General features: G+C 43.5%; 2 protein-coding genes across 2 annotated transcripts in view; both read right to left on the bottom strand.

Moving 5' to 3' along the window:
- LOC123365843 (protein LEG1 homolog) overlaps window positions 1–10,663 on the bottom strand; it is a 48,336-nt gene extending 37,673 nt beyond the window's left edge. Inside the window, exons 1-3 of the mRNA XM_045008826.1 lie at window positions 10,273–10,663; window positions 4,549–4,635; window positions 354–538 (exon numbers count right to left, since the gene is read on the bottom strand). Coding sequence (XP_044864761.1) covers window positions 354–538; window positions 4,549–4,635; window positions 10,273–10,663 — 663 coding nt within the window. The remainder of the gene's footprint in view (window positions 1–353; window positions 539–4,548; window positions 4,636–10,272) is intronic.
- A 2,357-nt stretch (window positions 10,664–13,020) lies between these two features.
- On the bottom strand, window positions 13,021–26,679 carry C3H6orf58 (chromosome 3 C6orf58 homolog). The gene is made up of 4 exons (XM_045010302.1): window positions 26,298–26,679; window positions 17,908–17,994; window positions 13,912–14,096; window positions 13,021–13,140 (listed from the first exon to the last, which is right to left on the bottom strand). The coding sequence occupies exons 1-4, from the start codon at window positions 26,677–26,679 to the stop codon at window positions 13,021–13,023; spliced, it is 774 nt and encodes a 257-aa protein (XP_044866237.1).
- Window positions 26,680–27,062: the final 383 nt, after the last annotated feature.

Genomic DNA, 27,062 nt, shown 5'->3' with positions numbered 1-27,062 from the left:
AGGATAATATTCTGTATCACATTTCTGTTCTTTGTATAGCTATAGCACAGCTCACAGATTACTAGTATAGGCATTAGCATAACAATCTCGAGTCAGATTCCAAAACATAGAATTATTTTAAGTGAAGAAATAAAGCAACAAACTTTAAAAATTCTGGATGTGATACTCCTCTCTAACTAGTTTTACATCACGGTAACTCCATTGACTTCACTTGGATTTCTCCAAACTCACGCTAGTATTAATGAGATGTGAATCAGGCTGTCTGATTTTTAAAAAACATTAATAATAATTTTAAAAAGCAATATTTTGTTATCATCCGTCACAAACTATGAACAAAATAAAAGATGATCTACCTCAAAATAAGCCTTCCATGCATCCATGACTTTTGGAATGTGGGAACGGCAGTCGGCAGTGCTGTAGCAGAAGTCTGCTCTTAGCTCTTCTGGTGGTAATATTTTTATCTCATGTTGCAACTGTCCAAAGAAACCAGCTTCCATGGCACCCAGAAATGGTATAATACCCAGATAGTAATTCACAGCTATAATAATGCATGAAAATAAAAAGAGATGACAGTTGCAAGTGAATGAAACATGCCTACCTAGAGAAAACAGTGAGATTCTGCCTCTGCTAATGTTCAAAATCACCAGTCATTTACACACGACAGTCCGATTGTTGTTAAGTCATGGGAGTTGAAAGTGTTCAGTATTTAGCAGCTTGAAAAATTAGTCACTTAAATGTTACCATGTACAGGACTTAAAAGTTTACCAGACACAAGCATGAGACTAAACTCACGAGTTATAAGTCGGTATGAAAATTAGCTCCATGGGCCTTATCCTGGTGAGAAGCCCAGCACTCACACTTAGCATCTAGGAAAGGAAAAGGTGCTGACATTCTTATCAGCATGCTGTCTACGGGGCTTTTTGCTTTGTAACAGTATATAGATTGTGGGTGCCTCCTGATTTTTAAGTCTCTGATCTCCATCTAGCTGCTGGAAGAAGGAGTTTTCTTTTTCTTCTCCCCACTCCCAGTCTCCTAGCATTCCTTTGCCCCCCCCCAACTCAGTGAATTTTAGGTGCACAAGAAATTCAGGATTGGCCCCAAAATATGGTTTTATTTATAAGAATATTGGTTGTCTTGGTGGCTCACTCTGAGGCAGGCTTTCTGAAATAACTAACCAGTGATTGAAAGTAGATAGTGGTAACAGTAATTGTTTTTCTGACTATTTAAGTATGGGCTCATCAAAGAGATCTGAAGTCTGTGATGTATTTATAATGCATGCTTGGGGAAAAAGTGGCTGAAGATCCTATAGCCTCTTTCTTCTCCTATGAAGACACATTTCCATGATCAGAGAATGATGCTAGTTAAAATACAGTATGTAGTTGACTCTGCTCATGCCCTCAAGCTTTACACTCAATCAGGAGGATAGCAAAGGTTTGACATTATGTCTCCTATTAGTGTGAGCCGTACTCCTGGTTTGACAATGCTCTATTACTCAGGAGGTGGGACTTACCATGATGCTGGGCATGCTATAAAAACCTGCATGGAAGGAAGGTATGCCTTACATACCTCTCATTACAAGTTACAGCTCTTCTTTTAAACTCATATTCACCTTCATACACTTATAAGCCTGATATATTTTTTTTCTGTTTACATAGCACTGAAAGTTTGCTTGGTGCTTCAGAAGTGTATTGAGATTGGAGCCCAGCACTGAAAAGTTAACAATCTAAGAAGGAGAAAAGGATGGCGATGGGGACAAATGCAACATATAAACAAAGTGTTATAGCTGTTGTGTTTTACATGCATCTTGCTAGTTTACTTTTCAACACACGCCCATACTTGCACTGCTCCACTCTTATAGGAATGGGTTTATTTGATCATCTTTTCTGAAGATAGCAAAAAAAGTCATATACTGTGAGCTCTATGCAGCAAATGGTGCTGTACTATGTTGCTGAAGAGTGGTGGTGTAAGCACAGTTAAAAGTAAAGTGATGTTTCTATTTCGCTAAGGTTACATGATGACATCGTGATACCCACTCAAACTGGTTATCCTAATGCAAGGTTTCTTGCACCTTCCTCTGTGGTGCTGGCCACTGTTAGATAGAGGATGCTGGACTAGATGGTTTGATCCCGTCTGGCAATTCCTACGTTTCTTTGTAAGTTTGAGCACCCACTGGTCACATGATGTATATTTTTAGGGTCTGAATTGTTGCCAGACTCTTAATTACAGAAGTCTCCACTTCTGTGGCGTTTGCTAGGATGAAGTAGATTCAGGCAGCCTGCCAGCAGGTGGTGTGGAGCAGGAGGAGGGTCCCATAACAGGAAAATATGAGCAGGGGAGATTCGGGAGTGAGGGGCAGAAGTGATGAAGGGGAAAGATTATTTTAAAGTGGAGAGACTATCAGTTGAACATTAAAAAAGGTTATAAAAACTTGAAGATTGAAGTTTTCTGTAGGAAAGCCTGCCCTATGTAAAAGAACGGGGTTTTTTAACAAACATTTATTCCATGTAAGTGTCTTTAAGCTCAAATAGTCATGTTAAGCTGTAAAGCATTATTCTCGTGTTTTTTTTCCTATCTGCCAGTTTTCTTTTTGAAAAAAGGCATAAGATAACATTACAAAAGCACCTATGGCCCAGCGTTTTTGAAGGTATTCAGGAATTACTCCACTCAGCGTTGCAAGGCTTAAGTGGTCTACGAGCCTAAGTCTCATATCAAAACTACTAAGCCCACAGGGGGGAGGGAGAGCTCAGTGGTTTGAGCATTGGCCTACTAATCCCAGGGTTGTGAGTTCAGTCCTTGAGGGGGCCACTTAGGGATCTCCAGCAAAAATTGGTCCTGCTAGTGAAGGCAGGGGGCTGGACTCAATGACCTTTCAAGGTCCCTTCCAGTTCTAGGAGATTGGTATATCTCCAATTATTGCCTATTACATCCCATTGCCTTTCAATGAGGCCTTAGAATCTAAATCACTTAGATGCTTTTGAAAATCTTACCCAGGACGTAACATAGAAATTTCTTTTAAATCTTTGAATTAGATCATTCATTTTTGGATATGGAAACAGAGAAAAGTATACTTTTTATGGTTCACTTTAGAATAGCTAAAGTTTCTGAACTGGCATGTGGGTAGCCCTCAGTGACAAACAGGCCAGTAAGAAGTTAGTGATTTCTTTTTTTTAAAAAATAGTAATAATTTTTCGTTCTTTGAGGAGTTAGGCATCAGTAGAAAGACTAGAAATACTGCCATGTAAGACCAACTCTGGGGGGGGGGGGGGGAAATGGCTATATTGTTTCAGGGTGTGTTTTTGGAACTTATTTCCATATGTCTATGAATTAAAAAGAGAGTGGAATGGCAAATTAAGACACTCCAATCCTCAGCTGGTAAAGAATGCATCCTTTGTTGTTCTGAAAACTCTGGCACAGTTATTTTTGGAAAACGGAAGATTCTGCTACATAAGTTCCTGAAACTCATAAGCCTAAAGGAAAGGGCAATAAATCAACTGCCAGTATTGAGACTTAACAAGCCTGGATGTATGTACAGCAGAGATTTTCAAACTGTGGGGTACACCTCCCTGGGGGGCATGGAGGAAGGTGGGGGAGAGGGGCAAGTGGTGATGCTGGGCAGCTGGTGCCAACCTTGTACAGCGGGGTTTGGGGAGGGAGTGTCACCTCCACCCCGACACCTTTTTGAGCCACCCAGCGTGTGGGCCAGGGTTAACATCTGCGGCACCCGTGCCGATTCCCACTGCTGGCAGCCTCCATGCCCAGTGCTGGTTCCACCTCAGAGACCATCACGTGCACCTTCCCCTGCCCTGAAATCCCAAATTGGGAGGGGCTGGCACAACCAACAATTGTAATTGAAAGGTGGGGAGGGTGACTCAGCTCAAAGTTTGAAAACTGCTGATGTAGGAGCAGTGTGTTTTCCCTTCCATACGAAAGTCTGGGCAGTGTTGTTCCTCCGACAAACCTGGTGGGTGAGCTGATGGCTTTACACTTTTATCTCAGAAAAGGATTCATGTACTCTGAGGGGAGGGGATGATGATAAGAGCACAGGCTTGCTTCCTGTGAGATTAGTCTACTCCTGTTCCTCCTGTCCAATTAGCCCCAGTGCAATCGTATTGACAACAGTGGAGTTGGGAAGATGCAAGTGAGGATAGAATTGCTCCACAGGATTTTTATTCTTCATGCTGGTGCATGAACCAGAAAGAACCTGGCTTGACTTTCACATCATTGACTAGCTGTGGTGCTGGCAGTTAAAATGAACAAATTGGATCTGGGGTCATTGATAGATACCAAATATGGAACTCCACGCTGCCATTTTTATTCACTTTTCAGAATACAGCCACACTTTAAGGTTGAGAATTTAAGCTTCCACAAGTTTCAGGGTTAAGAAGTTTTAATTTACTTGTGTTTAGATAGCATTCTGTGAACTTTCACTACACAGTCGTGTAATGCTGAAATTACTTTAGTGGAGTTCAAGTGGATGAGAGACTCTGAATTACCTTCTAGGTCATTACTTGTTTTCCAAATAAGAGCAAACTAATAACATGTACTTACAGGCCCACCAGCTTCGTACAGAGATGCACAGATGCTGTCCAGCACCATGGCCGCAGGTGGTAACATTGGAAGGATCTGCTAGCCTGCCTGAATCAAAACAAAATAGAATGCCAGAAGCTGCTCACCTTAGTCACAGGAGCAGTCCCATTGAAGCCTATGGGACTTCTTGCATAAGTAAAGCATGCAGGATTTGGCTCAGGGAAAGAAAATAGTTACTGTTCATATAGTGGTTTAATTTCACAGTCAATGCCTCTAGTAGTGCCTAAAAGGTGCATTAATAAATTGGTTTTTGCTACTACTGCCTGTAATCTTATTTGGAGAACTGCAAATAGAGAACTGTCTGAAAGCTGGAAAACATAAAAATCTGACATTTATCATTTATAAATGCACAGTTAATACTAATTTGACAACAGAAGCAAAACCACTTATGTAGCAGACACACCTAATGAACAGCACAGCATAAATATCTCACCCAGCTGCTCTGGGGAGGTAAGTACAGAATGCCAGTGAACTGAGACTCCCAAACCATGGCCTGAACTCAACAAAGCACAAAAGTGTGTACTCAGTATTCAGCATCTGAGTAATCCCACTCCTGTTCAGCCAAACTCTTCAACACGTGCTTCATGTTAAACATGTTTACAGTCTCATGGTGATTCTTTGAAGGTATTTAAGGATGTAATATAAGTATCCTCTTCCTGTTTGGCAACACATTTAAATCATCTGTTTAACATTAATTCTGTGAGAAACCTCACTGTAATTCAGCATTTCACTTATACACGTGTTAAAGCATGTGACATGAGTATTCTCATGCTTATTAAACAAACTATTTACGCATGTGCTTTGGTGAATCAGGTCCTACAATACCTGCTATTTCAGAGGTTCCCAAATGCTGGACAGCAGAGCATTTGGTATGTGGAGAATGAGTTGGATATGGTTCTGCCAGATAAATCACATTAAATGAAATCTAAAATACATTAAATCCTTTTCGATTACTATTTTCTATATAAACAATTGTTGTACTTGCCTAAGGGAAGATGTGTAATCATGAATGGTGAGATGTCCACAAGGTAATCCCTCTGGTAAGATGTGATCCGTACCATGGAAAAGTTTGGAGATCCTTCTACTATTATATTTCCCTATATTGTGCAATCAAAATGAAACAACTAGGAACTAGGGCTATCAATTAATCGCAGTTAACTCACACGATTGACTCAAAAAAATTAATCGTGATTAAAAAAATTAATCGCAATTAATCACGGTTTTAATCGCACTGTTAAACAATAGAATACCCATTGAAATTTATTAAATATTTTTGGATGTTCTTCTACATTTTCAAATAAATTGATTTCAATTACAACACAGAATAGAAAGTGTACACTGCTCACTTTATATTATTATTTCTTACAAATATTTGCACTGTAAAAATGATAAACAAAAGAAATAGTATTTTTCATTTCACTTCATACAAGTACTATAGTGCGATCTTTATCATGAAAATGCAATTTACAAATTTAGATTTTTTTTGTTACATAACTGCATTAAAAAACAAAAGAATGTAAAACTTCAGAGCGTACAAGTCCGCTCAGTCCTACTTCTTGTTCAGCCAATCACTAAGACAAACAAGTTTGTTTATATTTACGGAGATACTGCTGCTCACTTCTTACTTACAATGTCACCAGAAAGTGAGAACAGGCATTTGCATGGCACTTTTGTAGCCAGCATTGCAAGGTATTTACGTACCAGATATGCTAAATATTTGTATGCCCTTTCATGCTTCAGCCGCCATTCCAGCGGACACACTTCCATGCTGATGACGCTTGTTAAAAAAAAATACATTAATTAGATTTGTGACCGAACTTCTTGGGGGAGAATTGTATGTCTCCTGTTCTGTTTTACCCACATTCTGCCATATAGTTCATGTTATAGCAATCTTGGACTATGACTCAGCACATGTTGTCATTTTAAGAACACTTTTGCTGCAGATTTGACAAAATGCAAATCATAGAATATCAGGGTTGGAAGAGACCTCAGGAGGTCATATAGTCCAACCCCCTGCTCAAAGCAGGACCAATTCCCAACTAAATCATCCCAGCCAGGGCTTTGTCAAGCCTGACCTTAAAAACCTCTAAGGAAGGAGATTCCATCACCTCCCTAGGTAACCCATTCCAGTTCTTCACCACCTTCCTAGTGAAAAAGTTTTTCCTAATATCCAACCTAACTTCCCCCACTGAAACTTGAGACCATTACTCCTCATTTTGTCATTTGTTACCACTGAGAACAGTCTATATCCACCCTCTTTGGAACCCCCTTTCAGGTAGTTGAAAGCAGCTATCAAATCAAATCCCCCCTCATTCTTCTCTTCTTCAGACTAAACAATCCCAGTTCCCTCAGCCTCTCCTCATAGGTCATGTGCTCCAGCTCCCTAATCGTTTTTGTTGCCCTCCGCTGGACTCTTTCCAATTTTTCCACATCCTTCTTGTATTGTGGGGCCCAAAACTGGACACACTACTCCAGATGAGGCCTCACCAATGTTGAATAGAGGGGAATGATCACGTCCCTCGATCTGCTGGCAATGTCCGTTAGCCTTCTTGGCAACAAGGGCACACTGTTGACTCATATCCAGCTTCTTGTCCACTGTAACCCCTAGGCCCTTTTCTGCAGAACTGCTTCCTAGCCATTTGGTCCCTAGTCTGTAACAGTGAATGGGATTCTTCCGTCCTAAGTGCAGGACTCTGCACTTGTCCTTATTGAACCTCATCAGGTTTCTTTTGGCCCAGTCCTCTAATTTGTCTAGGTCCCTCTGTATCCTATCCCTACCCTCCAGCGTATCTACCACTCCTCCCAGTTTAGTGTCATCTGCAAACTTGCTGAGAGTGCAGTCCACGCCATACTCCAGATCATTAATGAAGATATTGAACAAAACCGGACATACCAGTGTGAGAGTTCTAAAGATAGCTACAGCACTTGATCCAAAATTTAAGAATCTGACGTGCCTTCCAAAATCTGAGAGGGATGAGGTGTGGAACATGCTTTCAGAGGTCTTAAAAGAGCAACACTCTGAAGCAGAAATTATAGAACCCGAACCACCAAAACAGAAAATCAACCTTCTGCTGGTGGCATCTGACTCATGATGAAAAGGAACATGGGTCGGTCTGCACTACTTTGGACTGTTATCGAGCAGAACCTGTCATCAGCATGGACGCATGTCCCCTGGAATGGTGGTTGAAGCATGAAGGGACATATGAATCTTTAGCACATCTGACATGTAAATATGTTGCAACACCGGCTATAACGGTGCTGTGAGAACACCTGTTCTCACTTTCAGGTGACGTGAACAAGAAGCGGGCAGCATTATCTCCTCCAAAGGTAGGTAAACTTGTTTGTCTGAGTGCGTGGACTTGCAGGCTCTAAAGTTTTCCATTGTTTTATTTTTGAATGCAGTTATTTTTGCACCTAATTCTACATTTGTAAGTTCAACTTTCATGATAAAGAGATTGCACTACAGTACTTGTATTAGATGAATTGAAAAATACTATGTCTTTTTTTTTACAGTGCAAATATTTGTAATAAATATAAAGTGAGCACTGCACACTTTGTACTCTGTGTTGTAATTGAAAGCAATATATTTGAAAACATAGGAAACATCAAAAAATGTTTAATAAATGGTATTCTATTACTGTTTAGCAGTGCGATTAATTGTGATTAATTTTTTTAATTGACAGCCCTAATCGGAGCCTAATTTGAAACTGGTCAATGATAGGGGTCAAATCTAAATCAAAATTGATAGTTGTTCAGCTTCTTAAAGTGAATTAAGTGCTTTAGGAAGATGATATAGTGACAACCCTGGAGACTATTGCTCAACTACATTTAGCTACAGATTCATAGATTCACTAGTTACCGAAGCCTCCATAATAGCACTGAAGATATTCATAGCACATTACAAAACAAAGCTATTAAAGATAGTGTCCCTGCCCTGATGAATTCATATTCTAAATTAAGACCAGAATAATGGGAGATTGCAGTGTCGATGCGTGGGAAGTGTGTTGGTAATTAAAATTTTACTCTAGCTATTGTTTAGGAATTGCTGAATAACTTGTCAGAGAAGAAACCAGAAGACTGCTAAGAGTGTTGTGCGCTGATACCTAGGGTGTTATACTATTGCCCAGTGTGAGGAGTTGAGCTCTGGCACTGTCCCATTCTGGCTGACTGCATGGACCATCCTATAAAGGGCGCTCTGGCTCCTATTCTCCATTGTGGTTTAGCAGTGGGGTGCTGATCCAGAGGGCACTTGCAGGGAGAGACCTCCCATGAAAATCTGGGAGCAGAGAAGAACAGCTAGGCAGAATTTGTTACAATAGATAACTGATGCTATCCTGTTTAGCTAAAACTTTTTTCCAAATTTCCCCAATAGCACTGGGAAGATGCAAAGGCACGGCATTGTTTGAGTTAGGACCTGCTCCCAACACTGTGCAATGGAAGGCAGGGGATTTCAAAACAGGGTGATTTTTAAATGTTTACTTGAAAATTTTACCTACAATTTTTTAGCTAGGAAATTGCCTAGAAAATGTAGTCTCCTGAATGGTAACACTGGTAAATTCAGTTGTTAACACAAGAAATAGGGGGAATTAACACCACCTTTATGTGGGAGGCTTCCCTTTATCCACAGAACACTTATACTACAGTAAGTAGCAGGGCAAGATTCCTCATAAAATTCTTACTAATGTGCCTCATATCTGACCCAGAGAGACCTTTAGGGTATGTATACACTGCAAAATGAAGATGTGATTTTTAGCGTGGGTAGGCATAATCTATGCTAACTTTAAACATGCTAGCACCAGTAACAACAGCACTGTAGACCTGGCAGCATGGGTTTCAGCATGAGCTAGCAACCCAAGTATGTACCCAGGTTCCCCGGCAGGCTAGCTTTAATCTGGTTAGCATAAGTATGCCTCCCTGTATCACATATATACTTTCACTTTGCTGTCTACTAAGACTGACAACAAGAATGACAAATCACTGAAAATAGTGATGTTGCTTGGCTTTTGTGGACTGGGCCCTCAGGTACCAGGCCTCGCTGACCTACACAAACATTTTCCTGAATTTTTTCACAAATCTTTTTGTCAAAACTTGGAAATTTCAAAAAATCTCTCATGCTTTTCAAGCTGATAAAAAAGGGACAAGTTTTGAAAATATTTTCAAAAACAAATTCATAAAAAATTAAAATTTTTCAACCCAATCAAGGAATTATGTTGAAGCTACCAATGAAGATCTCATAAGATACCAAATTAAAACAACAACAAAAACAATCCGTTAATATTTTAAAATCAGAGTTGCAATATCCAGTATAAAATTAGATGATCAGGAAATGGCTTTTTAAAGCAGTGAATTAAGACACTAATTTATTAATTTTCTACCTCTATTTTTGGCCTAGTAGGATTTTTAAAAAACATACTTGGCTTCTGATTAACATTGTATGTGGCAATATCTTCCCATATCAGCCAGGCAACTTCAAGTCCCCGTATCTATTGCTCAACAGTGCAAGGACATTGAATTCATTTCAAAAGTTCCCTTCCAACCTAGCAACTTAACTCTCTTCTGGGTAAAGCAAAATTCAGAATGCATGGGACTGTACTGGTTGCAAGTAAGAGGCCATGAAAATAACAAATCTGCATTAATCTATTAAATATTTAGTTATTACAGCCCTTTTAAGGAGAGAGTTTGTACCTGTACGATATTGCCAGCCAAGCTGAAGAGGCAAGCCCCATAGGATATTGCGGATGTTATTTGATCCAGATGTGGTGAAATATTTAGCTGAATAGTTGAGCAAGATCTTATACACTCCCAGTCTCTCTAGGTAGTTCCAGGCACTGATGACGATTTTGTTGCCATGTATTGGGAAATCCTCTATGCTTCCTGGAGCCTGATGCCACAGAGGAGGATAGACATCCTTTTTGCAGACATCCTCTTGGGTTAATGCTACTACAGTTGCTGGACTGAGAGCAATGGCGGTCAGTAGCACAAGGAGAAGAGAGTGCTGCCCCAGGAACACACGCATGTCAGGTAGGACCATCTTATACACGTATCTGGGGCTTCCAGAGTAGGGATGAGCTTTCATCAGGGAAGGCAGGGACAGGGATGGTGGCTCGGGCTACTTATACAGTCAGTCAGCATAGATCACCCTGCCCCTTTTTCCATGAAGCTGACGTGGCTCTGTCAGATTGGCATACCAAGAGTGATGCTCATACCTCTCCCATTCCAATGCTGCCTTGGAGGCAGGGATGGGGAGCTGAGGGATCTCTGGTGCAGTATCAGCTCTGAGTAACTTGAACATGCTCAATAACAACAGAGGAAAGAAGCAGAAATAAATGAAGCTGCTGCCCTCTTACCATAACAATCTTCTCCTCCAACAAAATGGAAATAAAAATGGGGGGAGGAGAAGGGATTTAAAAAATGGAGGTGAGGGCACAAAAGGGGAAAAACAAGGGGAGGGGATGGGAAGCTGAGAAACAATAAGAAGGGCAGAGGGGCAAAAATGAGGGAGCAGTAGTGGGTTGGATAAGGGGAGGGATCCTGGGTGGCTGGTTAGGGGCGGGGGGTCTCTGGAGGGGGCAGTCAGGGAGCAGAGGGGGTTGGATGGGGCATGGGAGTCCTGGGGTCTGCAGAGAAGAAGTGGATGCAGGGCCTTGGGGAAGGGGTGAGTGGTTGGAACAAGGGCATATCCCCTCCAGCCTCCTGCCCTGACCCCAACTCACACACACCCAGGCCTCTGCTCTGAGCCCTGGGCCCCACACAAACCCCAGGCCACTGCCCTGAGCCCTGTACTCCCTTCATACACACCCAGCCCTCTGCTTGACTCTTTCACCCCCCCCCACAACCCGAGCCCTGACTCTGGCACCCCCACACATCCCCAGCCCCCCCTGCCCTGCCACCTGCACCCCCTCACATGCCCCCAGCCCTCTGCCCTGACTCTTGCACCCCCACACATATCCAGCCCCCCACATCCCATGCACCCCCTCACAGCCTGACTCTTGCACCCCCCACATCCCCACCCCCACCCTGAGCACCAAATGGGAGCTTCTGCACACACACACACACCCATATTCCCACCTGCACCTCTCACACCAAATGGGAGCTGCCCAGGTAAGTGCCCCACACCCAAACCTCCTGCCCCAACGCTGAGCCCCCTCCCTCATTCTAGCTCCTGGCCAGACCCTACACCCCAACCCTCAGCCTGCTCCTTCACCCCCAGCCCTGTGCTCAGTGCACTCCCACCCTCAGCTCAGTGCAGAGAGAGGAAGAGAATGGGCCAGAACCAGGGAGAAGGTAGGTACCCACTGTATGTGGGCAGGGCCGGGACCCCAGACCAGCGGCGGCATGAGCGGGTCTGGCAGCCGGGATCCCGGCTGGCAGGAGCCGGTGGATGGAACCCCTGAGAGGCAGTGGGCTGAGCCGCTCTGGGGTCGTGGCTGCCGGCCCCGCACAGCCCACTGCCAATCTGGGGTTCTGGCTGCCAGACCCTTGCCAGCCAGGGTCCCGGCCGCAGGCCCCGCTCAGCCCGCTGCTGACCTAGGTGAACAGAACCCCAGACCAGCAGCGGGCTGAGTGGGCTGGCGGCATAAGATCAACATTTTAATTTAATTTTAAATGAAGCTTCTTAAACATTTTGAAAACCTTGTTTATTTTACAATACAACACTAGTTTAGTTATATAATATAGAGACTTATAGAGAGAGACCTTCTAAAAAACAATCAAATGTATTACCGGCACGCGAAACCTTAAATTAAAGTGAATAAATGAAGACTCGGCACACCACTTCTGAAAGGTTGCCGACCCCTGATCTAGTATGATCTGCTGCATAATACACAACATAGAATTTCACCCAGTAACTTATGCATCAGGCCCACAACTGGATGACACACATTGTAATTTGCTCCTAAAGTGGTGCTTTTTCTGACTCTGAAATAGTTGGATTTGCAGCCAGAAGGCATTCTGTAATTTAAAATTCCTGTTTAAATGGATACATTTCATCACAGTTCCACTCTGCTTTTTAAAATATGGGAAACCGCTGCTAGAGTTGGGGAAAAAATGCAGACTGAATTATTCTATAGTTTGCTGTACTTGTAATGAATGATTCAGCTGAGGATATCCAAGGGGAAGACAAGAAATAAACAAAGGGGTTGGTACCCACTGGATTACCTCTTACTGCTACAATAAGTGGTCACTGATTTCCAAATTAAGTTGTGCAGTGGCTTTACTTGATTTTTTGGAATGTGGAGAGGTCCCAAGAAATTGTTAGGATATGTTGTTGTTTTTAAAAAAACAAACAAAACAAAACAAAACGCTTCCTGTAGGTTTCCAATGTTGCCAAAACTTGTGGAGCTGAACTGGTATTCGCAATAGTGGGGAATTCTTTTATTAAAAAGCTTATTATAAACAACAGTTCTGTGTTTTGACATCATGGAATTTTTCATGCTACAATCCTTGTCTTCCTGGTCTTACTTGAGCAATCTCTTGCACACTTTCAAGTGCATTGATATAGATTTTCAGGAAGTCTGAAAGAACGTTAGCTGTCAAATCTATCCTGCTAGCTGTCTTTTAGGTTAGGATTATAATTTTAGTTCCTTGATTATAATTTTCTCAACATATTATTTCGGATGAATAAACTTAAACTATCTGTAATGACTGATCCAATCATACCCTTCAGCTTTCTGATTCATCTGTCTAGCTTACCAAGAGAATTTTTGTTTTAGACTTTGAGTCTCTGATGACTGGACATTATAATATTTGCATTTCTGGCTGTTCACAAAAAATCTGAGAGGAAGTCTAACTAAAGGAATCATTATTGAAACTTGGGATGGAGAAGAAACCGTCACCTCTCTTTTAGGGAAAAGGTGTGAAGTGAGAGGGAGAGACTGAGTACGTGTGCAGAAGAATGCCTTCCTGGGTGAAACTTTCAACAACTCTAAGAAGCAAAGGGATCATATAAAAGTAGGATAGGGCATTTCTGAAGGAGAATATTCTGTATCACATTTCTGTTCTTTGTATAGCCATAGCACAGCTCCCAAATTACTAGTATAGGCATTAGCATAACAATCTCTTGAGTCAGATTCCAAAACATAGAATTATTTTAAGTGAAGAAATAAAGCAACAAACTTTAAAAATTCTGGATGTGATACTCCTCTCTAACTAGTTTTACATCACGGTAACTCCATTGACTTCACTTGGATTTCTCCTAACTGACGCTGGTACTAATGAAATGTGAATCAGGCCATCTGATTCTTTAAAAACATTAATAATAACTTTAAAAAGCAATATTTTGGTATCATCTGTCACAAACTATGAACAAAATAAAAGATGATCTACCTCAAAATAAGCCTTCCATGCATCCATGACTTTTGGAATGTGGGAACGGCAGTCGGCAGTGCTGTAGCAGAAGTCTGCTCTTAGCTCTTCTGGTGGTAATATTTTTATCTCATGTTGCAACTGTCCAAAGAAACCAGCTTCCATGGCACCCAGAAATGGTATAATACCCAGATAGTAATTCACAGCTATAATAATGCATGAAAATAAAAAGAGATGACAGTTGCAAGTGAATGAAACATGCCTACCTAGAGAAAACAGTGAGATTCTGCCTCTGCTAATGTTCAAAATCACCAGTCATTTACACATGACAGTCCGATTGTTGTTAAGTCAATGGGAGTTGAAAGTGTTTAGTACTTAGCAACTTGAAAAATTAGTCACTTAAATGTTACCATGTACAGGGCTTAAAAGTTTACCAGACACAAGCATGAGACTAAACTCACGAGTTATAAGTCGGTATGAAAATTAGCTCCATGGGCCTTATCCTGGTGAGAAGCCCAGCACTCACACTTAGCATCTAGGAAAGGAAAAGGTGCTGACGAAATTCTTATCAGCATGCTGTCTACGGGGCTTTTTGCTTTGTAACAGTATATAGATTGTGGGTGCCTCCTGATTTTTAAGTCTCTGATCTCCATCTAGCTGCTGGAAGAAGGAATTTTCCTTTTCTTCTCCCCACTCCCAGTCTTCTAGCATTCCTTTGCCCCCCACAACTCATTGAATTTTAGGTGCACAAGAAATTCAGGATTGGCCCCAAAATATGGTTTTATTTATAAGAATATTGGTTGTCTTGGTGGCTCACTCTGAGCCAGGCTTTCTGAAATAACTAACCAGTGATTGAAAGTAGATAGTGGTAACAGTAATTGTTTTTCTGACTATGTAAGTATGGGCTCATCAAAGAGATCTGGAATTCTGTGGTGTATTTATACTGCATGCTTGGGGAAAAAGTGGCTGCAGATCCTATAGCCTCTTTCTTTTCCTATGAAGACACATTTCCATGATCTGAGAATGATGCTAGTTAAAATACAGTATGTAGTTGACTCTGCTCATGCCCTCAAGCTTTACACTCAATCAGGAGGATAGCAAAGGTTTGACATTATGTCTCCTATTAGTGTGAGCCGTACTCCTGGTTTGACAATGCTCTATTACTCAGGAGGTGGGACTTACCATGATGCTGGGCATGCTATAAAAACCTGCATGGAAGGAAGGTATGCCTTACATACCTCTCATTACAAGTTACAGCTCTTCTTTTAAACTCATATTCACCTTCATACACTTATAAGCCTGATATATTTTTTTTCTGTTTACATGGCACTGAAAGTTTGCTTGGTGCTTCAGAAGTGTACTGAGATTGGAGCCCAGCACTGAAAAGTTTACAATCTAAGAAGGAGAAAAGGATGGCGATGGGGACAAATGCAACATATAAACAAAGTGTTATAGCTGTTGTGTTTTACATGCATCTTGCTAGTTTACTTTTCAACACACGCTCATACTTGCACTGGTCCACTCTTATAGGAATGGGTTTATTTGATCATCTTTTCTGAAGATAGCAAAAAAAGTCATATACTGTGAGCTCTATGCAGCAAATGGTGCTGTACTATGTTGCTGAAGAGTGGTGGTGTAAGCACAGTTAAAAGTAAAGTGATGTTTCTATTTCGCTACGGTTACATGATGACATCGTGATACCCATTCAAACTGGTTATCCTAATGCAAGGTTTCTTGCACCTTCCTCTGTGGTGCTGGCCACTGTTAGATAGAGGATGCTGGACTAGATGGTTTGATCCCGTCTGGCAATTCCTACGTTTCTTTGTAAGTTTGAGCACCCACTGGTCACATGATGTATATTTTTAGGGTCTGAATTGTTGCCAGACTCTTAATTACAGAAGTCTCCACTTCTGTGGCGTTTGCTAGGATGAAGTAGATTCAGGCAGCCTGCCAGCAGGTGGTGTGGAGCAGGAGGAGGGTCCCATGACAGGAAAATATGAGCAGGGGAGATTCGGGAGTGAGGGGCAGAAGTGATGGAGGGGAAAGATTATTTTAAAGGGGAGAGACTATCAGTTGAACATTAAAAAAGGTTATAAAAACTTGAAGATTGAAGTTTTCTGTAGGAAAGCCTGCCCTATCTAAAAGAACGGGGTTTTTTAACAAACATTTATTCCATGTAAGTGTCTTTAATCTCAAATAGTCATGTTAAGCTGTAAAGCATGATTCTCATTTTTTTTCTACCTGCCAGTTTCCTTTTTGAAAAAAGGTATAAGATAAAATTACAAAAGCACCTATGGCCCAGCGTTTTTGAAGGTATCCAGGTATTACTGCACTCAGCGTTGCAAGGCTTAAGTGGCCTACGAGCCTAAGTCTCATATCAAAAGTGCCAAGCCCAGATCCCATTGCCTTTCAATGAGGCCTTAGAATCTAAATCACTTAGATGCTTTTGAAAATCTTACCCAGGACATAACATAGAAATTTCTTTAAAATCTTTGAACTAGATCATTCATTTTTGGATATGGAAACAGAGAAAAGTATACTTTTTATGGTTCACTTTAGAATAGCTAAAGTTTCTGAACTAGCATGTGGGTAGCCCTCAGTGACAAACAGGCCAGTAAGAAGTTAGCGATTTCTTTTTTTAAAAAAATAGTAATAATTTTTCTTTCTTTGAGGAGTTAGGCTTCAGTAGAAAGACTAGAAATACTGCCACATAAGACCAACTTTGGGGGGGGGGGGAAATGGCTATATTGTTTCAGGGTGTGTTTTTGGAGCTTATTTCCATATCTCTATGAATTAAAAAGAGAGTGGAATGGCAAATTAAGACACTCCAATCCTCTGCTGGTAAAGAATGCATCCTTTGTTGCTTTGAAAACTCTGGCACAGTTATTTTTGGAAAATGGAAGATTCTGCTACATAAGTTCCTGAAATTCATAAGCCTAAAGGAAAGGGCAATAAATCAACTGCCAGTATTGAGACTTAACAAGCCTGGATGTATGTACAGCAGAGATTTTCAAACTGTGGGGTACACCTCCCTGGGGGGAATGGAGGAAGGTGGGGGAGAGGGGCAAGTGGTGATGCTGGGCAGCTGATGCCAACCTTGTACAGCGGGGTTTGGGGAGGGAGTGTCACCTCCACCCCGACACCTTTTTGGGCCACCCAGCGTGTGGGCCAGCGTTAACATCTGCGGCACCCGTGCCGATTTCCACTGCTGGCAGCCTCTATGCCCAGTGCTGGTTCCACCTCAGAGGCCATCACGTGCACCTTCCCCTGCCCTGAAATCCCAAATTGGGAGGGGCTGGCACAACCAACAATTGTAATTGAAAGGTGGGGAGGGTGACTCAGCTCAAAGTTTGAAAACTGCTGATGTAGGAGCAGTGTGTTTTCCCTTCCATACGAAAGTCTGGGCAGTGTTGTTCCTCCGACAGACCTGGTGAGTGAGCTGATGGCTTTACACTTTTATCTCAGAAAAGGATTCATGTACTCTGAGGGGAGGGGATGATGATAAGAGCACAGGCTTGCTTCCTGTGGGATTAGTCTACTCCTGTTCCTCCTGTCCAATTACCCCCAGTGCAATCGTATTGACAACAGTGGAGTTGGGAAGATGCAAGTGAGGATAGAATTGCTCCACAGGATTTTTATTCTTCATGCTGGTGCATGAACCAGAAAGAACCTGGCTTGACTTTCACATCATTGACTAGCTGTGGTGCTGGCAGTTAAAATGAACAAATTGGATCTGGGGTCATTGATAGATACCAAATATGGAACTCCACGCTGCCATTTTTATTCACTTTTCAGAATACAGCCACACTTTAAGGTTGAGAATTTAAGCTTCCACAAGTTTCAGGGTTAAGAAGTTTTAATTTACTTGTGTTTAGATAGCATTCTGTGAACTTTCACTACACAGTCGTGTAATGCTGAAATTACTTTAGTGGAGTTCAAGTGGATGAGAGACTCTGAATTACCTTCTAGGTCATTACTTGTTTTCCAAATAAGAGCAAACTAATAACATGTACTTACAGGCCCACCAGCTTCGTACAGAGATGCACAGATGCTGTCCAGCACTATGGCCGCAGGTGGTAACATTGGAAGGATCTGCTAGCCTGCCTGAATCAAAACAAAATAGAATGCCAGAAGCTGCTCACCTTAGGGTACGTCGACACTACAAGACTATTTCAATTCATCTTAATTCGAATTTCTGGAATCGACCTAATGTAGTCGAATTTGTGTATCCACACTAAATACAGTAATTCGACTGTCTGAGTCCACAGTAACGGGGCCAGCGTCGACTTTGGAAGCGGTGCACTGTGGGAAGCTATCCCACAGTTCCCGCACTCCCCGCTGCCCATTGGAATGCTGGGTAGAGCCCCCAATGCCTGCTGGGGGAAAAAATGTGTCGAGGGTGGTTTTGGGTAACTGTCATCATTCAACCGTCACTCCCGCCGGCGGGAAATCAGTTCGCGCACTTTTCCTGCTATAAGTGACAGCGCGGACGCCACAGCACTCCACTGCGACCATGGAGCCCGCTGCGATCATCGCTGCACTTATGGCTGTTGTCAACTCCTCGCACCTTATCGAACACCTCTTCCACAGTGAGATGCTGAGAACTCGGTCGAGATGGCAACGGCAGCGTGGTGAGGACATGAAGTCTCAGAGTGGCACAGACCTCTCAGAAAGCACGGTACGCCGCGCCGTGGAGATCATGGTGGCAATGGGTCATGTTCATGCTATGGGACGTCGATTCTGGGCCCGGGAAACAAGCACGGACTGGTGGGACCGCATAGTGCTGCAGGTCTGGGATGAATCACAGTGGCTGCGAAACTTCAGGATGCGTAAGGGCACTTTCCTTGAACTGTGTGACTTGCTGTCCCCTGCCCTGAAGCGCAAGGACACCAGGATGCGAGCAGCCCTGACAGTGCAGAAGTGAGTGGCCATAGCCCTCTGGAAACTTGCCACGCCAGACAGCTACCGCTCAGTAGCGAACCACTTTGGCGTGGGCAAATCTACCGTGGGGGTTGCTGTGATGCAAGTAGCCAACGCAATAGTTGAACTCCTGCTCTCGAAGGTAGTGACCCTGGGAAACGACCAGGTCGTCATAGCTGGCTTCGCCGCGATGGGATTCCCAAACTGCGGTGGGGCTATAGATGGGACTCACATCCCTATCCTGGGACCGGACCACCAGGCCAGCCAGTACATTAACCGAAAGGGCTACTTTTCAATGGTGCTGCAAGTACTGGTGGACCATAGGGGACGGTTTACCAACATCAACGTCGGGTGGCCGGGCAAGGTTCATGACGCGCGTGTGTTCAAGAACTCTGGTCTGTTTAGACGCCTGCAGGAAGGTAGTTTCTTCCCAGACTACAAAATAAATGTTGGGGATGTGCAGATGCCTACAGTGATCCTCGGGGACCCAGCCTACCCGCTAATGCCCTGGCTCATGAAGCCCTATACAGGCGCCTTGGACACTGACAAGGAACTCTTCAACTATCGGCTGAGCAAGTGCAGAATGGTGGTGGAGTGTGCTTTCGGACGTCTGAAGGGGAGATGGAGGAGCTTACTGACTCGCTCGGATCTCAGCGAAAACAATATCCCCATTGTCATTGCAGCTTGCTGTGTGCTCCACAATCTGTGTGAGAGCAAGGGGGAGACGTTTATGGCGGGATGGGAGCTTGAGGCACATCGTCTGGCTGCTGATTACGCTCAGCCAGACACCCGTGCGATTAGAAGAGCACAGCGGGAAGCCGTGTGCATCAGGGAGGCTTTGAAAGCCAGGTTCCTCAGCGAGCAGGGTAACCTGTGACTATTAACTTTGTGTATAGAGAAGCGGAACCTGCCCCTGTTTCTTTACCCAGTTTCTGTTGACTCTCCTCTACAGTTTCATATCCCGTTCACCCCATTTGCCCCCTTCCAACACACGTGTACAAATAAAGTTAATAGAGCATTGTTCAGCAACAACCTTCTCTGGACTACTGACTTCGCGTGAAAGGGTTGACACAGGGACGCTGACTGTGGTGGGTTGGGTGTGCAGTGATGTAGAGACCGCTTCTAGACTATAGGACTGATAGGCTCCTGCTCGTACAGCGGTCTCTGTGGTGAGGACTGGTACAGGTGCGTGTGCAGGAATGGGTGAGGGATGCAGGCTTTGCGACGGAGTTTGGGTGCAGGCTCTGGGCTGGGGGTTGGGGGCGTAGGAAGGTGTGAGTGGTGTGTGATAATGGGGAGGAGGTGTAGGGGGTTGCGGGCTGGGGGCTGATGGTTTGATGCATTGTAGAGGCTCAGGGCTACGATAGAAGGGCAGGGGGAGGGCAACCTGCCTTGCCACTTGTGGATGGCATGCTCAATGACCCTGGGGCAGCAGACAGCATTTCTGCGGGTAGCCTCTCTACTGTGAGACAGGGACGCGGCACGGCGGGGGGTGTGTGAGACGACACGCCGGGGGAGGGGTGGCAGGTGGGGGCTGGTACCTGCTCCAGGAAGGGAATTGACGGGGCTGGGGGAGACCCGCGTGGGACAGGGCACGATCCAGGCATGGCCGGTGGAGAGACCCACCTGCAAATATACCTGGCGCAGGGCACCTTCCGCCTATGAGCAGAACATGAAAATCACCCCACAGACTGACCAGGGTGACTAGAGGCTGCACTCTGTGAGTGACCAGCTGTTGATCTTGCCCCCATATCTGTACCACTATTAACGGTGAAAGTCCTATGCAATTCCCAAACCATTCTCCCCCCTTCACGGAAAGTATTCTGCAAAGAAACCTGACGGTAAAAGAAATTACCAAAAAATAAAAACTTTTTATACTGAACAGCACATTAAGGGAAGGACTTCTCAAAAGTAAGGTACTGAGAGCGTTTTGTAAGTTTAGCACTCTGCTGTGGTGCATTAACATTTTTCACGGCCCCTGGTGCCCCTTCCTCTTGTCATTTTGGGTGATGGGGGGATTGGACTTTGCGGCGGGGGGCGACGGTCGCAGATGCAGTGAAGGGGAGCTCCGTCCTCCTTCCTGCGGTGCTGCAGAACATCGACAAGGCGCCTGGATCAGGTAGGGATACAGTTGCACCTGTGTGACGTGAAAAAGTGAGTGAATTCCATAGAGAGATATTTTTAGTCAAAAAAGAAACAAAGTCTACTCGGTGTGTGTGAACAAGAGCAAGCACAGCACCTCTCTCATGAGCACTCACTCGGGGAAAGTTCGATTTCTCTGGGTTCGCTTTCATTGCCTGTGGTATTGCACTGCAGACCAGAGAAGCGGGGCAGGAAAGAAGAATCCGTGGAGCGGCCAGGCATGGTAAGCCTAGTTTTTTTTGCAGCTTTAAGTTGCATCTACAGCACTGTCCTCCTGCTGCAGGCAAACATGAAAGCAGAATCGGTGCCCCTGTTGCAGCCCCTCGCGGCCGTTCCCTGTTAGAGATCCCTGTATTCTCCCACTCTGCAGCCTCCTACATGTGGCTGTACAGTGACGCTTCTTGTTATGCAAAGGAACAGTTAAGCACAACCATTACTAATGGTACACAAATTACTCTAATTACATGCAGGAGTCTGCGCGCGACATCACACTGAGGAGAGTGTCACGGAGAGAGAGAGCGCGCATGCTGGAGGAAAGCCAACACAACCCTGGGGCCTATGCTGCCATGCTCGTGAAGGCGCTGGTCCCCGAGTTCCAGCTGAGAGCGTTGCGTGGAAAAGTGTGCTTCCTCGGGGCACCCAATAAGCAAGCCCTGCCCAGGAACCTCATGCAGAGGCTTGGCGTTTACCTCCTGGAGAGCTTCCTGGAGATGTCAGAGGAAGATGACTGTTCCATCCAGCTGTACATAGACCTTGTGTTCGCCTAGTTGTTTTCCCAGTTTATATAAAAAATAAATGTTAACATGTTTGAAGCAGTTACCGATTGATCCTTCTCCTGATTCAGGGTCCGTGGTAATGGGTGGGGAGTGTTGGTAGGGGATCTCATTGACGGTGACGAAGAGATCCTGGGTGTCGGGGAAATCTGTGTTGTAAGTGCTGTCGACTGCCTCGTCCTCTTCAACTTTCCCGTACGCAAACATCTCCGAGGAACAGTCCGTCGACAGTATCCCATCCTCTCAGTCCACGGTCACTGGTGGGGCAGTGGTGGCAGACCCACCGAGAATGGCATGCAGTGCCTCGTAGAAGCGGCATGTCTGGGGCTGGGCTCCGGAGCGTCCGTTTGCCGCTCTGAGTTTCTGGTAGCCTTCTCTCAGCTCCTTGACTTTCACGCGGCACTGCGTTGTATCCCGGCTGTATCCTCTGTCTCTCATGGCTTTGGAGACCTTCTCGAAGGTCTTTGCATTCCGTTTGCTGGAGCGCAGCTCCGAAAGCACAGACTCATCGCCCCACACAGCAATCAGATCCGAGACTTCCCGGTCAGTCCATGCTGGGGACCTCTTTGTAGTGTGAGATTGCCTGGACTCCTCTGGTGGAGAACTCTGCATCGTTGCCGGTGCTGCTGAGCTCACCCCGATGAGCAACCAGGACATGGGATTCAAACTGTCCAGACAGGAAAAGGAATTCAAATTTTCCAGGGGCATTGACTGTGTGGCTGGTCAGAGCATCCAAGCTCGGACTGGCGTCCAGAGCGTCAGAAGAGTGTTGCACTCTGGGATAGCTCCCGGAGCTACTAAGATCAATTCGCATCCACACCTAGCCTAATTCGACATAGCCATGTCGAATTTAGCGCTACTCCCCTTGTCGAGGTGGAGTACCGAAGTCGAACTAAAGAGCCCTCTATGTTGAATTAAATGGCTTCCTGGTGTGGACGGGTGCACGCTTAATTCGATTTAACGCTGCTAAATTCGATTTAAAGTGCTAGTGTGGACCAGCCCTTAGACACAGGAGCAGTCCCCTTGAAGCCTATGGGACTTCTTGCATAAGTAAAGCATGCAGGATTTGGCTCAGGGAAAGAAAATAGTTACTGTTCATATAGTGGTTTAATTTCACAGTCACTGCCTCCTGTAGTGCCTAATAGGTGCATTAATAAATTGGTTTTTGCTACTACTGCCTGTAAACTTATTTGGAGAACTGCAAATAGAGAACTGTCTGAAAGCTGGAGAACATAAAAATCTGACATTTATCATTTATAAATGCACAGTTAATACTAATTTGACAACAGAAGCAAAACCACTTATGTACCAGACACACCTAATGAACAGCACAGCATAAATATCTCACCCAGCTGCTCTTGGGAGGTAAGTACAGAATGCCAGTGAACTGAGACTCCCAAACCATGGCCTGAACTCAACAAAGCACAAAAGTGTGTACTCAATATTCAGCATCTGTGTAATCCCACTCCTGTTCAGCCAAACTCTTCAACACGTGCTTCATGTTAAACATGTTTACAGTCTCATGGTGATTCTTTGAAGGCATTTAAGGATGTAATATAAGTATCCTCTTCCTGTTTGGCAACACATTTAAATCATGTGTTTAACATTAATTCTGTGAGAAACCTCACTGCAATTTAGCATTTCACTTATACATGTGTTAAAGCATGTGACATGAGTATTCTCATGCTTATTAAACAAACTATTTACACATGTGCTTTGGTGAATCAGGTCCTACAATAACTGCTATTTCAGAGGTTCCCAAATGTTGGACAGCAGAGCATTTGGTATGTGGAGAATGAGTTGGATATGGTTCTGCCAGATAAATCACATTAAATGAAATCTAAAATACATTAAATCCTTTTCGATTACTATTTTCTATATAAACAAGTGCTATGCTTGCCTAAGGGAAGATGTGTAATCATGAATGGTGAGATGTCCACAAGGTAATCCCTCTGGTAAGATGTGATCCGTACCACGGAAAAGTTTGGAGATCCTTCTACTATTATATTTCCATATATTGTGCAATCAAAATGAAACAACTAGGAACTAGGGCTATCAATTAATCACAGTTAACTCACACGATTGACTCAAAAAAATTAATCGTGATTAAAAAAATTAATCGCAATTAATCACGATTTTAATCGCACTGTTAAACAATAGAATACCCATTGAAATTTATTAAATATTTTTGGATGTTCTTCTACATTTTCAAATATATTGATTTCAATTACAACACAGAATAGAAAGTGTACACTGCTCACTTTATATTATTATTTATTATTACAAATATTTGCACTGTAAAAATGATAAACAAAAGAAATAGTATTTTTCATTTCACTTCGTACAAGTACTATAGTGCGATCTTTATCATGAAAAATGCAATTTACAAATTTAGATTTTTTTTGTTACATAACTGCATTAAAAAACAAAAGAATGTAAAACTTCAGAGCGTACAAGTCCGCTCAGTTCTACTTCTTGTTCAGCCAATCACTAAGACAAACAAGTTTGTTTACATTTACGGAGATACTTCTGCTCACTTCTTATTTACAATGTCACCAGAAAGTGAGAACAGGCATTTGCATGGCACTTTTGTAGCCAGCACTGCAAGGTATTTACGTACCAGATATGCTAAAGATTTGTATGCCCCTTCATGCTTCAGCCACCATTCCAGAGAACATGATTCCATGCTGATGACGCTTGTTAAAAAAAAGTGCATTAATTAGATTTGTGACTGAACTTCTTGGGGGAGAATTGTATGTCTCCTGTTCTATTTTACCCACATTCTGCCATATAGTTCATGTTCTAGCAATCTCGGACTATGACTCAGCACATGTTGTCATTTTAAGAATTGCTGCAGATTTGACAAAATGCAAATCATAGAATATCAGGGTTGGAAGAGACCTCAGGAGGTCATATAGTCCAACCCCCTGCTCAAAGCAGGACCAATTCCCAACTAAATCATCCCAGCCAGGGCTTTGTCAAGCCTGACCTTAAAAACCTCTAAGGAAGGAGATTCCATCACCTCCCTAGGTAACCCATTCCAGTTCTTCACCACCTTCCTAGTGAAAAAGTTTTTCCTAATATCCAACCTAAACCTCCCACACTGCAACTTGAGACCATTACTTCTTGTTCAGTCATCAGGTACCACTGAGAACAGTCTAGATCCATCCTCTTTGGAACCCCCTTTCAGGTAGTTGAAAGCAGCTATCAAATCAAATCCCCCCTCATTCTTCTCTTCTGCAGGCTAAACCATCCCAGTTCCCTCCGCCTCTCCTCATAGGTCATGTGCTCCAGCTCCCTAATCATTTTTGTTGCCCTCCGCTGGACTCTCTCCAATTTTTCCACATCCTTCTTGTAGTGTGGGGCCCAAAACTGGACACACTACTCCAATGTCGAATAGAGGGGAATGATCATGTCCCTCGATCTGCTGGCAATACCCCTACTTATACAGCCTAAAATGCTGTTAGCCTTCTTGGCAACAAGGCCACACTGTTGACTCATGAAGGGACATATGAATCTTTAGCACATCTGGCATGTAAATATGTTGCGATACCAACTATAACGGTGCTGTGAGAACACCTGTTCTCACTTTCAGGCGACATTGTGAACAAGAAGCGGGCAGCATTATCTCCTCCAAAGGTAGGTAAACTTGTTCACTTTGCTGTCTACTAAGACTGCTGTCACTTTGCTGTCTACTGATGCTCATACCTCTCCCGTTCCAATGCTGCCTTGGAGGCAGGGATGGGGAGCTGAGGGATCTCTTAAACTAATGTTCCCTGTAAACTGTCTGGCTGGTAAGACAGGGGTTGGTCCTGTCAGTAGCAGCTCTGGAGGTGTGGAGCTCATGTAAGTTCACTTTGCTGTCTACTAACAAGAATGACAAATCACTGAAAATAGTGATGTTGCTTGGCTTTTGTGGACTGGGCCCTTAGGTACCAGGGCTCGCTGACCTACACAAACATTTTCCTGAATTTTTTCACAAATCTTTTTGTCAAATTTCAAAAAATCTCTCACGCTTTTCAAGCTGGTAAAAAAGGGACAAGTTTTGAAAATATTTTCAAAAACAAATTCATAAAAAATTAAAATTTTTCAACCCAATGAAGGAATTATGTTGAAGCTACCAATGAAGATCTCATAAGATACCAAATTAAAACAACAACAAAAACAATCCGTTAATATTTTAAAATCAGAGTTGCAATATCCAGTATAAAATTAGATGATCAGGAAATGGCTTTTTAAAGCAGTGAATTAAGACACTAATTTATTAATTTTCTACCTCTATTTTTGGCCTAGTAGGATTTTTAAAAACCATACTTGGCTTCTGATTAACATTGTATGTGGCAATATCTTTCTATATCAGCCAGGCAACTTCAAGTCCCCGTATCTATTGCTCAACAATGCATGGACATTGCATTCATTCCAACCTAGCAACTTAACTCTCTTCTGGGTAAAGCAAAATTCAGAATGCATGGGACCGTACTGGTTGCAAGTAAGAGGCCATGAAAATAACAAACCTGCATTTATCTATTAAATATTTAGTTATTACAGCCCTTTTAAGGAGAGAGTTTGTACCTGTACGATATTGCCAGCCAAGCTGAAGAGGCAAGCCCCATAGGATGTTATTTGATCCAGATGTGGTGAAATATTTAGCTGAATAGTTGAGCAAGATCTTATATACTCCCAGTCTCTCTAGATAGTTCCAGGCACTGATGATGATTCTGTTGCCATGTACTGGGAAATCCTCTATGCTTCCTGGAGCCTGATGCCACAGAGGAGGATAGACATCCTTTTTGCAGACATCCTCTTGGGTTAGTGCTACTACAGTTGCTGGACTGAGAGCAATGGCGGTCAGTAGCACAAGGCGAAGAGAGTGCTGCCCCAGGAACACACGCATGTTAGGTAGGACCATCTTATACACGTATCTGGGGCTTTCAGAGTAGGGATGAGCTTTCATCAGGGAAGGCAGGGACAGGGATGGTGGCTCAGGCTACTTATACAGTCAGTCAGCATAGATCACCCTGCCCCTTTTTCCATGAAGCTGACGTGGCTCTGTCAGATTGGCATACCAAGAGTGATGCTCATACCTCTCCCGTTCCAATGCTGCCTTGGAGGCAGGGATGGGGAGCTGAGGGATCTCTGGTGCAGTATCAGCTCTGAGTAACTTGAACATGCTCAATAACAACAGAGGAAAGAAGCAGAAATAAATGAAGCTGCTGCCCTCTTACCATAACAATCTTCTCCTCCAACAAAATGGAGATAAAAATGGAGGGAGGAGAAGGGATTTAAAAAATGGAGGTGAGGGCAGAAAAGGAGAAAAACAAGGTGGAGGGATGGGAA

Source organism: Mauremys mutica, chromosome 3, assembly GCF_020497125.1.
Source record: "Mauremys mutica isolate MM-2020 ecotype Southern chromosome 3, ASM2049712v1, whole genome shotgun sequence".
Lineage (NCBI taxonomy): Eukaryota > Metazoa > Chordata > Testudines > Geoemydidae > Mauremys > Mauremys mutica.
This window is presented reverse-complemented; position numbering and strand designations above follow the sequence as displayed.

Bases quoted from the DNA above. Each gene is read 5' to 3' on its own strand.
- C3H6orf58 (XM_045010302.1), bottom strand. From the start codon at position 26,679: ATGAAAGCTCATCCCTACTCTGAAAGCCCCAGATACGTGTATAAGATG. The intron at 14,097-17,907 runs GTAAGTACATGT...GCATTATTATAG, and splicing joins TGTACGAAGCTGGTGGGCCT to CTGTGAATTACTATCTGGGT. The intron at 13,141-13,911 runs GTAGATCATCTT...CTAACCTAAAAG, and splicing joins CATGGAAGGCTTATTTTGAG to ACAGCTAGCAGGATAGATTT.